This window comes from Athene noctua, chromosome 6, assembly GCF_965140245.1.
Source record: "Athene noctua chromosome 6, bAthNoc1.hap1.1, whole genome shotgun sequence".
Lineage (NCBI taxonomy): Eukaryota > Metazoa > Chordata > Aves > Strigiformes > Strigidae > Athene > Athene noctua.
In genome coordinates this window covers 35,602,926-35,616,372 of record NC_134042.1, presented here as the reverse complement: position 1 = coordinate 35,616,372, position 13,447 = coordinate 35,602,926, and the positions used below count along the sequence as shown (strand labels likewise).

The window sequence follows — 13,447 nt, the reverse complement described above, 5'->3', positions numbered from 1 at the left end:
GGTAAGTGGGCAGAAGCATAGATGGCATTCATTGATTCAACTCTGTGCATTGCTTCAGCACTTGTTAATTTTTAGTTCCTGTTGCAAAAGATGTGGTCTTCACAAGGAGGCAGGCAGGAAGTTTGATTATTTTGTCTGATGCATTTCAGGGATTTACTGGTAAACCTCTCTGTCCAAGAGTCGATACTGCTCAGAAGCAATGCAGAGGCCAACATAATTGTAGGTAGAAGTTGGAGGAGTGGTACTGCAACTGACTTCAGATGTGATGGTATTTCAATCTAGGCAAATAGGCATTTGACTAATATTATTAGCTAGTTTGGTTTGAGAACTGTTTGAGCATAAAGTTAGAAAGACCCGTGCAAAAGGAGGATTTTTGTATTTCACTGGACAGAGCTTACTTAAGGGCATCAAGATACAGCTGGCATACAGTAGAGATATAAGATACAGCTGTATCAGTATGTCATTGCACGATTTGTGTGCTGCCACCTCTCCCTGTCTCAACAAGGACACTGCCATGATGGTGATGCTTCATAGGGGAGAAACTTTAAGCCTGAACTGAACCTATGGCCCTGCACTTACAAGTTGCAACACTTTTGTAGTTGAGTGTAACCTTGTCTGTAAATCCTCTTAGGATCTTAGGTATAAGTAGTCTATTAGCTGTAGCCATAGGAGCTTCAGGGTACTTCTGACAGTAAATACCTCCAATTAACTGCCAGCAGCATCGCTGAATGTTTCTTTACATTTGCTGCTCTTTGTTTTATTCAGCTGTTTATGACAGAGCATCGTAATTTGTTGTGAACTTTCTTAAAATGGCATTGTTCCAGCAGCTCTTTTTAATGTCCTTTTGCACAGTTGCTTACAATTACCTTTTGCTTTTTGTGCACATTAGGGTGTTCTTTGAAATGAAAAAGGTGATGCCTTGTGTCATCTGGAAAACTGAAAAATATTATCTGCTTATTGGATCCACTGTTATCACAGGGGAGAAGTGGAAGTATCCATTTCCCGTTAGCTTTCAGCCTGGAGCAGTTCTAGCAATGTTATCCAGCAACAACACTGATGAAATCTTCATCCATTGAGTCAATGAGAGTTGTCCTTTCAGCTTCAGCGTACTACCTTGTTTTCATGGCAAGTCTTTCAGTATGTATTTTATTTGCCTTACGTTCCAATTTAGTACTGAAGGAGTTGAGGAGACACCAATATCTGCCTTCCTACTTGAGCATAATAGATATTAAGTTTAAGAGATAAAGTTTTTCCTGTAATTTGGCAGTATCTGGAAAGTCAGAAGTAAACAAAATACAAATCTGCTAACCAATGTACTTCTTAGTGAATGGGGGATTGCCCTTCTTGCCCAAGTTGCATGAAGATGCCCTTGCTGAAGAAAATCTGCATACCTGATTTCTAGGGCTCCACTGGCAATGAAAAATGGAAGGCTTTACAATTTTTTTTTTTTCTGACTAGTGACTTACTCTGTGTTTTAAGAGAATAAGACACTAATAATTTGTAACTTCTGGCTTAGAAAGGGAGGAGAGTTGCTAAGAATTATATAAAAAGTAAACTTTTAGAAGCTTGTTTTCAGAGAATAAAATATTTAAGTGTTTTATGCTTACAGTGCCAAGAAGTTTTATCAACACGTGCAGAAAATTTCTGCCTCAGTGTGACAGCTAATTGAACATATTATGCACTAGAGAGCAAGTATGCAATATTAAGCATTCTTCAGATTTATAAGCCTGTTAGTGTGAGGTTATTGCTCATTTTGTTTGTAAAATGTACATATGTTCATATGTTTCTAGAAGCCTCTAATAGCTTCTGCAGTAAGAATTTATATTAAAAGATAAATATTATATCTGTCCTCTGAAGGGATACTATTTTCTGCCCCACGATTCTGCTGTCTCTTCTCAGGTCTCTTTCAGTCATCACTGGTGCCTTGTGGCCTTAGAAAGACTTTTGAAAGGGATGGGTCATGTGTGTGCTTTTTGCAGAGGGTCATGTTAACACTGGGGTGATGGGGGTTGTGGGGAGACAAAGGCAGCTGAGAGCAGAGAGGACATGCGTGCTCTTTGCAGAGCTTAAGGAAGCAAGCAGTGTACTGAAGCTGAAGAATGATGCTGGCACAATTTAGCCTGCAAATTTAAAGGACTCTGACCTTTGGGAAATTATGTCTTGTAATGGAAGATACAGTGCCAAAACAGCTTGGTTTGAAGATGGTTTTTAATAAGGTTATAAAGAGATCACATGGTATGGCTGCCTGCCGTAGCTGGGAACTGGATCTGATAGTGTCTGGTGGTGTAAGCCCATGGCTGAAGCCTGAACCCAGCCCAATTGCTTATAATTGTCATCAGGTACTAAATATATCTCTGAACGTCTGGTAGGATGAATATAACTCACTGCCTTTAATAATTTTTCTGTGCAGCTGTTAATCATTCCTTCTTCCCACTTGATGGCTCTTCAGTTCTCTTTCTCAAACGGCTGTGGTTAAAGGTTTTGTATCCCTGCTGGGAAAGCAGCAAGTATGGGCTTCCAGAACCTGGGGTCACTAGTTCCAAGAAAAGAGTCTGGCAGAGCTCAGCAGCACTGATCCATCTTAAATGCCTAGTTCTGAAAGAAAACATCCATTTGAGTTTGTATTTACTGACTTTATGGCTTTTGTAACTTGGGATGTACGGATTTTATTTCTGCAATACCTGTTTTTTAATGCTGAAATTAGTAGCCCTGTAATGTTTCATTAAACCATTACTGAAACTTTGTCTTGATATTTAGTGACTAAAGGCAGTTTAGTTGCTGATTACAGTGTCTGGTTTCTTTCTCTCATGGCTTTTTCCTCCCTGCTCCTTGAACCTCTGAATTCATGATGTTGGATGCTTCACTTTGTCATTACTCTTGCAGGATAAGGGGTTAGTGGGTTTCTAGCTGAATCTTTGCAGTGAGATGCTGGTGAATGTTTGTGTGTGTTGTGGTGGGAATTAGTGGCATGTATAAGCATTGTAGTGTTGTAGGTGAATACCAGAGTGATGCTGCTGCGGCCCTACCAAGATCCTTTCTTACTTTCTAGTCCCTTTCAGGGTGATTTTTTTCTGATGCAGCACCCCTAGGAAGCACTTTTATAGCTGTAAATGTGGTGATATAACGCTTTGAAGATGTGGAGAAGATCAGATGGTTCTACCAAATGTCATGTGTGAATGGGGTGGTGGTGTGAAAGTCACTTATGGTGTTGCAGTGTCTCATGTATGAGGGCTCCTATTGCTTGGACCATTCCCTGTTTATAAAAACAAGGAAGAAGTGCACAAATGTGGCTACTCTCTGTGATTTTTTTCTTTTTTTTTCTCCCCTTACTAAAATGGTCCTCTGTGACAGCCCAAAGTCTCTCTTTTTTTTTTTTTTTTCCTCAGCCTGTCTAAAGAGCACTTATTTACATGAGACCTTTTTTCCCCCCATGCTACATTATCTGTTCCTACCAGATTATAAAGGTGCACTTCCCTTCTCCTTTGGATCTATGATGCTTTACAGATGGAAAAAATTGAGGACTCCCTCCCCCAAAAGTCAACTTTTGATCCATTTCGGTCATAAATCTTTCCAAAATACTGATTACGGAGGGGAAAATCTTACTTGAAAGGTAAGAATAGTTGGATAAAAATTAGTAAAATTAACTCTGATTAATTGTCTCCTTGATAGTCTGTGTGCAAAAAAAAAACAAACCACAAAAAAATCCTCACGTTATACCTGAGGTTTGCTATGTTTCAGATGCCTTCGATTAACTTCCGTTGCATTGTTGACTGTAAACCAGGATCCCTGGATAGCAGGCATGCCTGTGTTGGGGTTGTTTGCTTCCCTGATAGACAATAAGGTGGAGTTCATCAGTGATGAAAAATAATAAAAGCAAGGATCCTTACAAATGTTTAATAGCAGAAATGCAGGTTATTCTGCTAATGGAAAAAATAGGGCAAATGAGCTGAGGTTGCCTTTGTGCCATGAGGAGAAATGGGCTGTCTGCAAGGTTGTGGATAGCCAGTGTTGGCTGGTTTTCATGCTTTGCTTTGGTATTGCTTGCTCAATGCCTTCCTGTGTCTGATAATTTCAGTATGGTAAAAAGTCTTAGTGGCTGCAGGTTTTGCTCTAATGCATTAATGTTTATACAACTCCCTTTGATGCCAGTGTTTTGGTTTTCTCTGAAAATGCTTTTATTTTTTTGTATCAAAGGAATACATTATTATTACTTGTCCCTTTTTACATGGGAAATTTTGGAGGTGAAACATTCTTCTGAGAAAATGAACTTCACTGCATGCACTAATAATGTCTTAGGCTATTAAAACTGATATAAAGATTGAAATTGTGAATTTTGTTCAGTATTTTTCAATCTGTCACTTAGACCAGGCAGCAAAAATATGTTACTTAATTTAACCATAGCTATGATATACCACCTGATAGTGATTTTCTCTTTTAACCATCATTCACTATGATGTTGATGTCCTAGATGCTGTGGGGAATTAGTCCAAACTGTTTATTTTGGATGTTAAAAAACCCCAAACCCGAACCCAAAAACCAACTCTTCTACATAGGTTGAAGTTGTGGTGAAAAAGCAATTCCAAAACATCGATTAATGTGCTTTTAGTAACTTGATATTGACTTCTCTAAATCCATAAATCAAGCTAACTTAAAGTTAACTTGCATGGTAATTATTTTAATCACTATTGCATATGGTAAGGCTTGCATTATCCAGTAGAGTTGTTCTGATTTCAGGTGTAGAACTAGTAAGTCACAGAATCATCTATGTTGGAAAAGACCTTGAAGATCATCCAGTCCAACCATCAACCCAACATTAACCATTCCCAACTACACCATATCCCTCAGCGCTATGTCGATCCGACTCTTAAACCCCTCCAGGGATGGGGAGTCCACCATCTGTCTGGGCAGCCCATTCCAACGCCCAACAACCCATTCTGTAAGGAAATGCTTCCTAATATTCAGTCCAAACCTTCCCTGGCACAACTTGAGGCCATTAGCTCTTGTCCTATTGCTTGTTAGTTCATTGAAGAGGCTCATCCCCAGCTCTCTGCACCCTCCTTTCAGGGAGCTGTAGAGGGCGATGAGGGGAGACCTCAGCCTTCTCTTCTCCAGACTGAACACCCCCAGTTCCCTCAGCCGTTCCTCCTACGACCTGTGCTCCAGAGCCTGCACCAGCTCCGTTGCCCTTCTCTGGACACGCTTGAGTCATTCAATGTCCTTTTTGTAGTGAGGGGCCCAAAACTGAACACAGGAATCGAGGTGCGGCCTCACCAGTGCCGAGTCCAGGGGTCAGATCCCTTCCCTGTCCCTGCTGGCCACGCTATTGCTGACACAAGCCAGGATGCCATTGGCCTTCTTGGCCACCTGGGCACACTGCTGGCTCCTGTTCAGCCGGCTGTCAATCAACCCCCCCAGGTCCCTCTCTGACTGGCAGCTCTCCAGCCACTCCTCCCCAAGCCTGTAGCGCTGCTGGGGGTTGTTGTGGCCCAAGGGCAGCCCCCGGCATTTGCCCTTATTGAAACTCCTCCAGTTGGCCTCAGCCCATGGCTCCAGCCTGTCCAGGTCTCTCTGTAACAAGCTTCTGGGTTCTATCCGATATAGCAGGCTAATGCAGTGGTTACATAAATGTTTCTGGTTTTCCTTTAAATGTTGCACTGTGTAATTCAGTGTGTGCTTGGGAAGGGAACACATGAAGCACCACTCAGGAATTTGTGCTGCATCTGAATACGTTTCCATAGCTTTAGGCATACTATGCTGGTTGAAGACTTTGAAGCTTTGCTTTATGTTAGGTGTTTAATTTTATCACCTTCAAGCATGTTTTCCCCTTCTCTTTTCCTTTCAGAGGTTTTCTAACATGTGCTAGTAATTCTTCTTTTCCTGGGCTGATGATTGCAGTACAAGATCCCTGTCTAGATGATCTTTAGAATGAAACATTTTAAAAGTAGTGAGCTCTGGGAATGTAGTTTAGAACTGACTGGTTTTAAAAAATCTGTTCAGTGAAAGCAGTAGACACAGTGTCCCTTTGACTTGGTTGTCTTGTCACTTTGGAGGGAGAAGGGAAGTACAGCTAATCACGATCCTTCTTTTCCTCTGAGAAAAAGAGACGCTGTAGGTTTTGTATAACCTATTGCCAGCATCAGGAGCCCTTCCTCTCATAGGCTGTGGCTTTATTTCAAGCTATATGGGAAGAAAGAAGGGTCATGGACAACACCATGAGGGACACAAGGGTAATGGTCAGTACTCCAAGTGAAATAGTCCCTCCAGATGACAGCACCTTTGACACAAGCATTGGTACTGCTGGAAGCATTCTGCCTAGCTTGGATAGGTTCTTATATCCCTCACTTAATTTTTCGTAACTGTCTGGCTTGTCTGCAAAACTCGCAGTTTGCTGCTTGTGTCTGAGCTGCAGTCCTGTACCCATGCAAGCATCTGTGTTTTGCATTGGGAGAAGAGTTTGTTGTACTGTCTTATGTATGTTAAGTGCATCTGTTCTGTGTGTCTCAGCATAGCTAACAGAAAGCCTATCCTCTGCTAAAGAAGCAGCCCCAAAGAATGTACACCAAGAGTGTAGGATGAATTTTTCTTACTAGCTTTTTAAGCATCATAGGAAGAAGCGGTCCACAGCTCTGTCAGACTCCCAAGGATGTTAATTCAGCAACTGCCTTGTGTCCATTGAGTGTCCTGCTTGTTGGGTAATAGCTTGTGGCCCACAGCTTGCTTTCTTCTCTGTTTGCTTATGTTTTGGGGGTGCTGGAGTTTCTTGTGTGTAGGATCAGCTTGCTTTCCATGCCTGTCCTTAAGCTCTTTCACATGTGACATGAGGCAGTCAGTGTGGTTAGATGGTATTGCATGCTTGGCCGCATAAGGATGTCTTGCTGCCCTGAGCCTGCAGCTGTCACCTGCCTGGCTGAAAAGCCTGAAGTCACTTGCTTAGGAAATCTTCAAGGCGGAGAATCTGCTAATGCCAGAACTGAGGTGCGTGGTTGCTTGACATCTTGGTTGTTTGGTTACCTTTTGTTTTTAAAATAAATTATTTTCAAGAAAAACTATTTCAGTAAGATTTTTCCCAAATTAATCCTCAAAATATGCATGCTTATATGGTTTCTGGTCCCCTGGGCTTAAGTATGAAAAGTTCTCATGTTCCAGGTAACCAAAGGGGGCACACCCCCCACACCCCCCCCCCCCCCTCCTTCTGAAAAAGGGCAAGGCCCAGCGCTACAAGCCAACCTTGGTAATTGCTTCCTTCTTCCTGTAGCTTTTTAAGAGTGTGTGACATCATACCCAACAGCAGCACCCCTTCTCTCCCTGCTTGTGTGCTAGTCTGGCTGCTTCCCTTCTGATGGGGCAGTACAGTCGGTTTCAGTAAGTCCCAGTAATGTACAAAGCCCATTTTGGGGCGGATTATAGGAAACCTTTGGGCTGACTCTCTCAAGTGGATTTGGCAACCAGCTTGCAAGTATTTTTCTTCTTCAAAGTAGAACAAAGCTTATTCAGTGTGTATGCAGGCATGGTAAGAAATGCAGCCTTTGCCATCAACCTCTGTTCTTCCAGGGGCTCTGGAGGAGTCCTGGCTGAAGCCTGGTGTATTTCAGTGGCAGTTTTGAGGAGTTCTGTTTACTCCAGGGCAGACACAGCAAAAATGTAGCTGGTTTGGTTAAGTTTTAGCTTGCAGTGCTTTTGAGTAGGCTACTGCCCTAATTTACAAAAAGCATTCACCACCTAGTATTTATTATTTATCTTGCTTAGCTGTGGTTTTCACAATTTGGCTATTAACTCTTTCTCTACGAGGTTCATACTTTCTTCTCAAAACATAGTTGGAACGCAGCCTCAGGTGATGGTCTGCAGCAATGCTTCCCACACCATAATGGCAGGGTATTAATCACTACCACTTACAGGCTACTGTTATCTGCAAGAGGGCTTTGAAATTCTCTGCAAGAGGCTCTTGGTTTCATTTTCTTTTTAATTTCCTTGCTGAGCCATGACAAGCTCTCTGCTGTGGCTGTGTAGTGCATGGTGCTTCTAGGCCAGAGAAACTCCAGATTGGTAAAGTGGAAGAAGGGAGCAATTTGTGTAATAGATGCTGATGGATCTTCTGTCCCTTTGGGCATCTTTGTAATGGTCTCTCGAAAGAAAGACTTACTGTATCCATTGGAAAACTGGAGGAGCCATTGTGTATTCAGCAGTGTACAGCAGTAGCAACTATGGACAACACAGACGCTCTTAGATAGAAAAGCACTGAGGGCAGACTTAGGCAGTCCTGCTCCGTGACCTCCCCAAGAAGGGTCTTTAATTTTCACATGTGGGGTTAGTGGGAACGAAGAAGAGACTCCTGTCTTGTGCTTGCTGAGGCTTTTGATTTTTTTTTTAAGTTAAATTTTCTGTGTCTTCAAAGTGAGGAGAAGGTTCTGACATTTAAATAGCGTATGTTAGCGTATTAATATAGCATATTAATATACTCCAGGTATGGAGTAGGGATGGCTGAGCTTTGTGCTAGGGATTCAGTTCTGCTCTCAAGACTAGAGCAGAAATGGTTTGTTTTGCTTGATAACTTGTCAAATACAGTGACCGTGCATTGTCTGGCTGCATGTACCTGTATCTCAATTCTTATATCAGCAGAGTAGACAACCATCTCTGCAGATCTGCCTAAATTGGCTCTTCCAATTTCAGTTCTCAACGTTTTGGTGTATAATCAGTAGGCCTCTCCAGTCTCTTATCCCTGGTGTTTCAGGATCACTAAAACTATTCCCCATATGGCCAGTGTTCAGAGGCTTGGGCCTTCCTGACAAAGCCCCACGTATTTGAATTCTGCTCCGGCAGAAAGCAGACTGACTACAAGTTTTTGACCTGAAGTCCAAGGATGTATCTAAACCGTGGAGCACTGCACTCTCTGGTTTCCCCACATCCAGACTGCCTGCCATCTAGAATAGGGTATCATGGTATGCTGTGTCTGTCTCCCTGGTCACATACTTGGGTGTGTGTCTCTTTCTGCTCAAAGGAAACCACAGCACTGGGGGCTGATGTGCCTAGAGTCCTGTCCCAGCCTGTAGCTCAATGCTTGCTCAGGCTGGGACAGTGGAGCATACTTGCTTTATGGGGTTGAATCCATACGTGTTTGCTGCATGACTACTCATGTAATTTATTAGCTTTTCTTTGGGCGCAGCTACATGATGTAGGGATGGTTGCCCCTGCTGAGGCCAGCACCATTATGTCCATCTGACACAGTGCAGTACCAGTCACTAGTTGGAGTTTTAAATAATTGCGATTTTGAGGCACTGCTTCCAGAATGGATTGTTTTTCTTGATCAGTGGCTCTGTGGGGATGTATCTGTGGTGGAGTTGCAGTGGGGTGGCAGGGTGCTCCAGATGCAGGCCAGTCTTTCCATTCTGGACCTGACCTGTGCCTGTAGCCTTCCTTTGTCCCCTTCCCAGCTCTGCAGAGCTAGTCTGTGGAGCCAGCCATCTTTGTGCTTGTGATGAAGACAAACCATGGTACAGCCTGAAACCCTTGCCAAGAAGCTTTTAAGTAGAGAACAACTGATGCAAGTCATTGTGTGTAGGTCTGGGAAGCATTCTCTGTACCAAGATGATGGGGGTAGAACAAGGCTGTAAAGGATAAATGTAAGAAGATAAATGGCTGCAAGGTGGTGTGTTAATTTTTCCTGACATTTATACATGTATCTTTGGGTCAGAATCAAAGATCTTTCAAGCATGTGGAATATACTGTCGTGCAATTTGTGCACTCTGAGGGCAGATGAGAAATGAAGAGCAAAGTAGAACTGACTAAAATTGAGATGCTCCTTCCCTAACATCACCCACTTTCTACCTCTGCTCACCTGGCAGCTGTATTGGTGCCAGTGGTGCAGCTGCTTAGTATGCATCTTGGGTCTCTTCCGAGGCCAGGATTCAGAAGCTACCGAAGTGCTTCCTAGGCAGGGAATGGAACTGAGTAAGTGCTTTCCTGAATTTGAATCAGGTTCATTAGTGCAGATTTTTATTGCTTGCGTTCTAATATGAGGCAGCCCTTTTCTATTAGTGTTTGTTTTAACATTTTCCCCATGTTTCCAACATTAACCATTCCTTTTTTTCTTCTTCTTTTTTTCCAGGAAAAGAGGAGTAGAAGTAGTACAGGTGAGTAAAATAACCGTGTTTGATTTCCACCTCCACTCCCTCCCTCCCCTCCTGTTTTCGTCGAACGAAGATTTATTGATTTTTAAATGCTGTCACGTAGATGTCAACATGACCTGGGCTTCATATTTATTTTTTTTTCCATTCAATTCTCTGCTACAGATACTGGTTTTGGAAAGAGAGAATACATCTTTTGTGGAGCATATATTGAGCCCACCTAGTCTTAACAAGTGTCCTGGTGAAAGTGTTAGGCTTTTCTTATATGTATTAATTAATAAGGTCTAATAGCTGATAAAGTGATGTTATTCTACATTTATTGCATTCAAGGACAGTCAGGCTTAACAGAAACAGGAGCTGGCCTTTGAAAAAAAAAAAAAAGTAGCAGAAGGCATGTTCTTGTAGCCCAGTGAGCAGAGAAATGATACTAAAGTGCCTTCCAGTTGTAGCCCTGTGTTGGGTTTGTGTATGGTGGGATTTTTGGTATTGGAGGAGGGGAAGAAGTGAGCCAGTGGCTGCATGGTACTCAGTTTCCCTCTGGGCTTAAATTGTGACAAGCCCATCTACAGATAAGTTCAGGTGTTACTTAACATTTGTTCTTTCCCAGGTCTGAATGGTTATTATTTCACACAAGATGCTAGTTAAAGGATGATGGGAACTTGGGAAGGGAAACGTTACCAAGACAGCTGTAACATAGAGCACTATAGCCCTAAAAGATCTAAGGGGAAGCATGCTTTTTCCTTATGGCTTATTTTGTATACTTAGAAGAGCTTTATGTCAGGTTTCACTCTTACTGATGCTCACCTAGTGCTCATTTCACACTCTAAGGTGGTCAGTGTGTTCTTCACACTTGTTTTCTTATATCTCACTAGCAGAGATGAATCTGCCTCAATAGAGAGGAGAGAGGAGGAAAATGGGGTGTTAGCCACTAATGGTTGAGGCTGCTTTTAAGTCCACGTGAAGTGTGCTTTTCAACACCACCAGGGAGTAGGAGAAAATCACTTTTAAAATAAATTGAAAAATCAGGCCATGTTATTTTAAAGAATCCACTGTCAGAAAAGGCTTAAAATTCTCATTGCTAGTTAAACTGGAGACTGTTTTTCAGGTATATGTGGTTGTCTGAAAACTGCATGTATTACAAGGAAAAAGGGCATATGCTTTCCTGGCTGCATTTAACCTTTCAGCACTACAGCATTATCTTCCTTACTTGTACCTCCTGTTGTTCATAGCTAAGGAGCAGCTTCTTTTGTCAGTTGTGATAATAGCACCTCCAGATTGATAAATACAGAGCAGTATTTACAAAGCTTCACAGCACAGGAAGAAGCTAGCCTATATTTGTGTCACTGTCTAGGGGGCACTATTATTTTAATAACACCCCAGTGTATTACAATCCAATATATGCTTTTATTATTATGTGCCTTTGCCTTGCATCTGCACTATACATTTAAGCAGCACCAATTAGCTGAGCAGAGAGAAAATTCCAATGTTTACCTTGTAGATTGAAGTTGCTGTCCTTCCACAGGTTACCTGTTAGTCTTCTGATGTTGGAGTAGCTCAGTGGCTAGTCATCAAATAGACACAAAGTGATTGGAAAGGATTTCTTTATTGTAAGAGCATTTTAGGAAACTAGACAGGACTCCATGTAAAAGTACTTCATCTCAAATTTCACAGCATAGTTAAGGTGTCAGACTAACCTATACTGGGAATTTGTGCCCCAAAGGTATGACTCATTCACTGATTCCCGCTGCTCTGCTAGAGCAGAATCGATGGCTTTGTGGGATCACACCTATCACTTGTGTGGTGCTTCATATATCCTGATGTGTGTACTTGTAGCCAGTAGAGGATGTATCAGAAATGGGCTCTTTCTCCATCCAGTGTTGCTAGAAAGCTTTGCTTGAGTCACCTTGTGTGGTCCGTCCTAGTAGCCCTGCTTCTAGATGGAGGATATCTTGGTGTTGATCGGCTGGACAAAGTTTACCTAACAGAGAGAATATTGTTTTCCTGTGTTAATTAAGCAGCAGTGTTTCTTTGATTTGTTCCTCTTCTCTAAAGAACCTATCCCGTTCGAGAGACACCAGTTCTTACACCTGACAATAGACAAGTAACTCAAAACACAAAAATACACAGGGTATTTGTCTGTTTTCTTCTTTACATAAATGCAAAAATTTTCTGAATGTAGATGTGCTTCCCAGTAATAAGCAGTGAGCCAGAAAGTAAGGTTCAGTTACTGGCTTCCAGATAGCAAAACACAATGGACTGGTATGTGCTGACTTATGTGAACAGACATCAGATAAATTCTTTTCCAAAGATGCTTCACAGGAACAGGAAAGAATTGCCTACTAAAGAGAAGACTTTGAAGTCTTTAAATAAGCACTTGTGTGACTTCTGTTTCCTTCCTGCAGTGAGGAATTAGGATGGTCCTCTAGTCTTTACCTAGACTGATGAAATCCTCTTATTTTGCTTTCTTAAGGCTAATTGTGTGGTACAGATCATCAGTGAGCTACTGCTAGATAGCAATTAACATTCTGTGACTTTTGTGTTCAAGTTCTGTGTTTTGTCTTGTCTCAGACTTTCAGTTCCAGCAGAAAGAGTGGTTCCAGTTTTCTATTTTTGTTGAGTGGGGAAATCTGAGCATCCTCCAAAGAGAAATAATGGAAGAATAGGACTGGCAGTGAGATGCTAAGCAGGCATACTCCTCTATCCAGCAGTAAGACATTATTCAGGCATCACACTGAAAACAAACAAAGAACCTCTCAACTTGTGTGGTGAGAAGTAATTGATTTTTTTTTTTTAAATACTGATTAAATTCTAACATAATGAGAATTCACTGTGAACTCGGTACACAGGAGCTGAATTCAATGTGTGACATTATATAGTACAATTGAGTAACATCCATCAAGCTACTTGGCTTAAAAGGTAGTACAGTAGATGAATTAAATAAAATGCTTTCAAGGTTATGAACTTTTCAAAGACAGTATGAGTCTGAGCCTGCACCCAAACATTTGGGAGCATGAATGTGTTAGCTCATTTCTGTTTTTCCAGTGGGCAGGAGCAGAACTCTGAATAGCACCATCTTTAAGATCTGGCAGTGTTTTGGATCTAGATTTGTTTTCTGCAGCTTAAATCCAAGTCAGTGGGGCAACTACAAACCAATGTTATGTTGCAAGAAAAAAACAAATGTCTTTCTGACTTTTAAATATGGGCTCTTAACAGAGTACTGTGCTATATCTCTTACCTTGTGGCTGGTCATTTGCTTAATTTTTTTAAGTAGGCATCACTTCAGTATCAGGGTGCTTTTTGAATTAAGGTGCTTATTTGTACCCTGT

General features: G+C 41.7%; 1 protein-coding gene across 1 annotated transcript in view; it reads left to right on the top strand.

Annotated features, from left to right (window-relative positions):
* The window catches only part of ITPK1 (inositol-tetrakisphosphate 1-kinase), a 156,806-nt gene that overhangs the window by 26,168 nt on the left and 117,191 nt on the right, over positions 1 to 13,447 (top strand). The window contains exon 3 of the mRNA XM_074908571.1: positions 10,103 to 10,127. Within this exon, the coding sequence (XP_074764672.1) occupies positions 10,103 to 10,127 (25 nt within the window). The remainder of the gene's footprint in view (positions 1 to 10,102; positions 10,128 to 13,447) is intronic.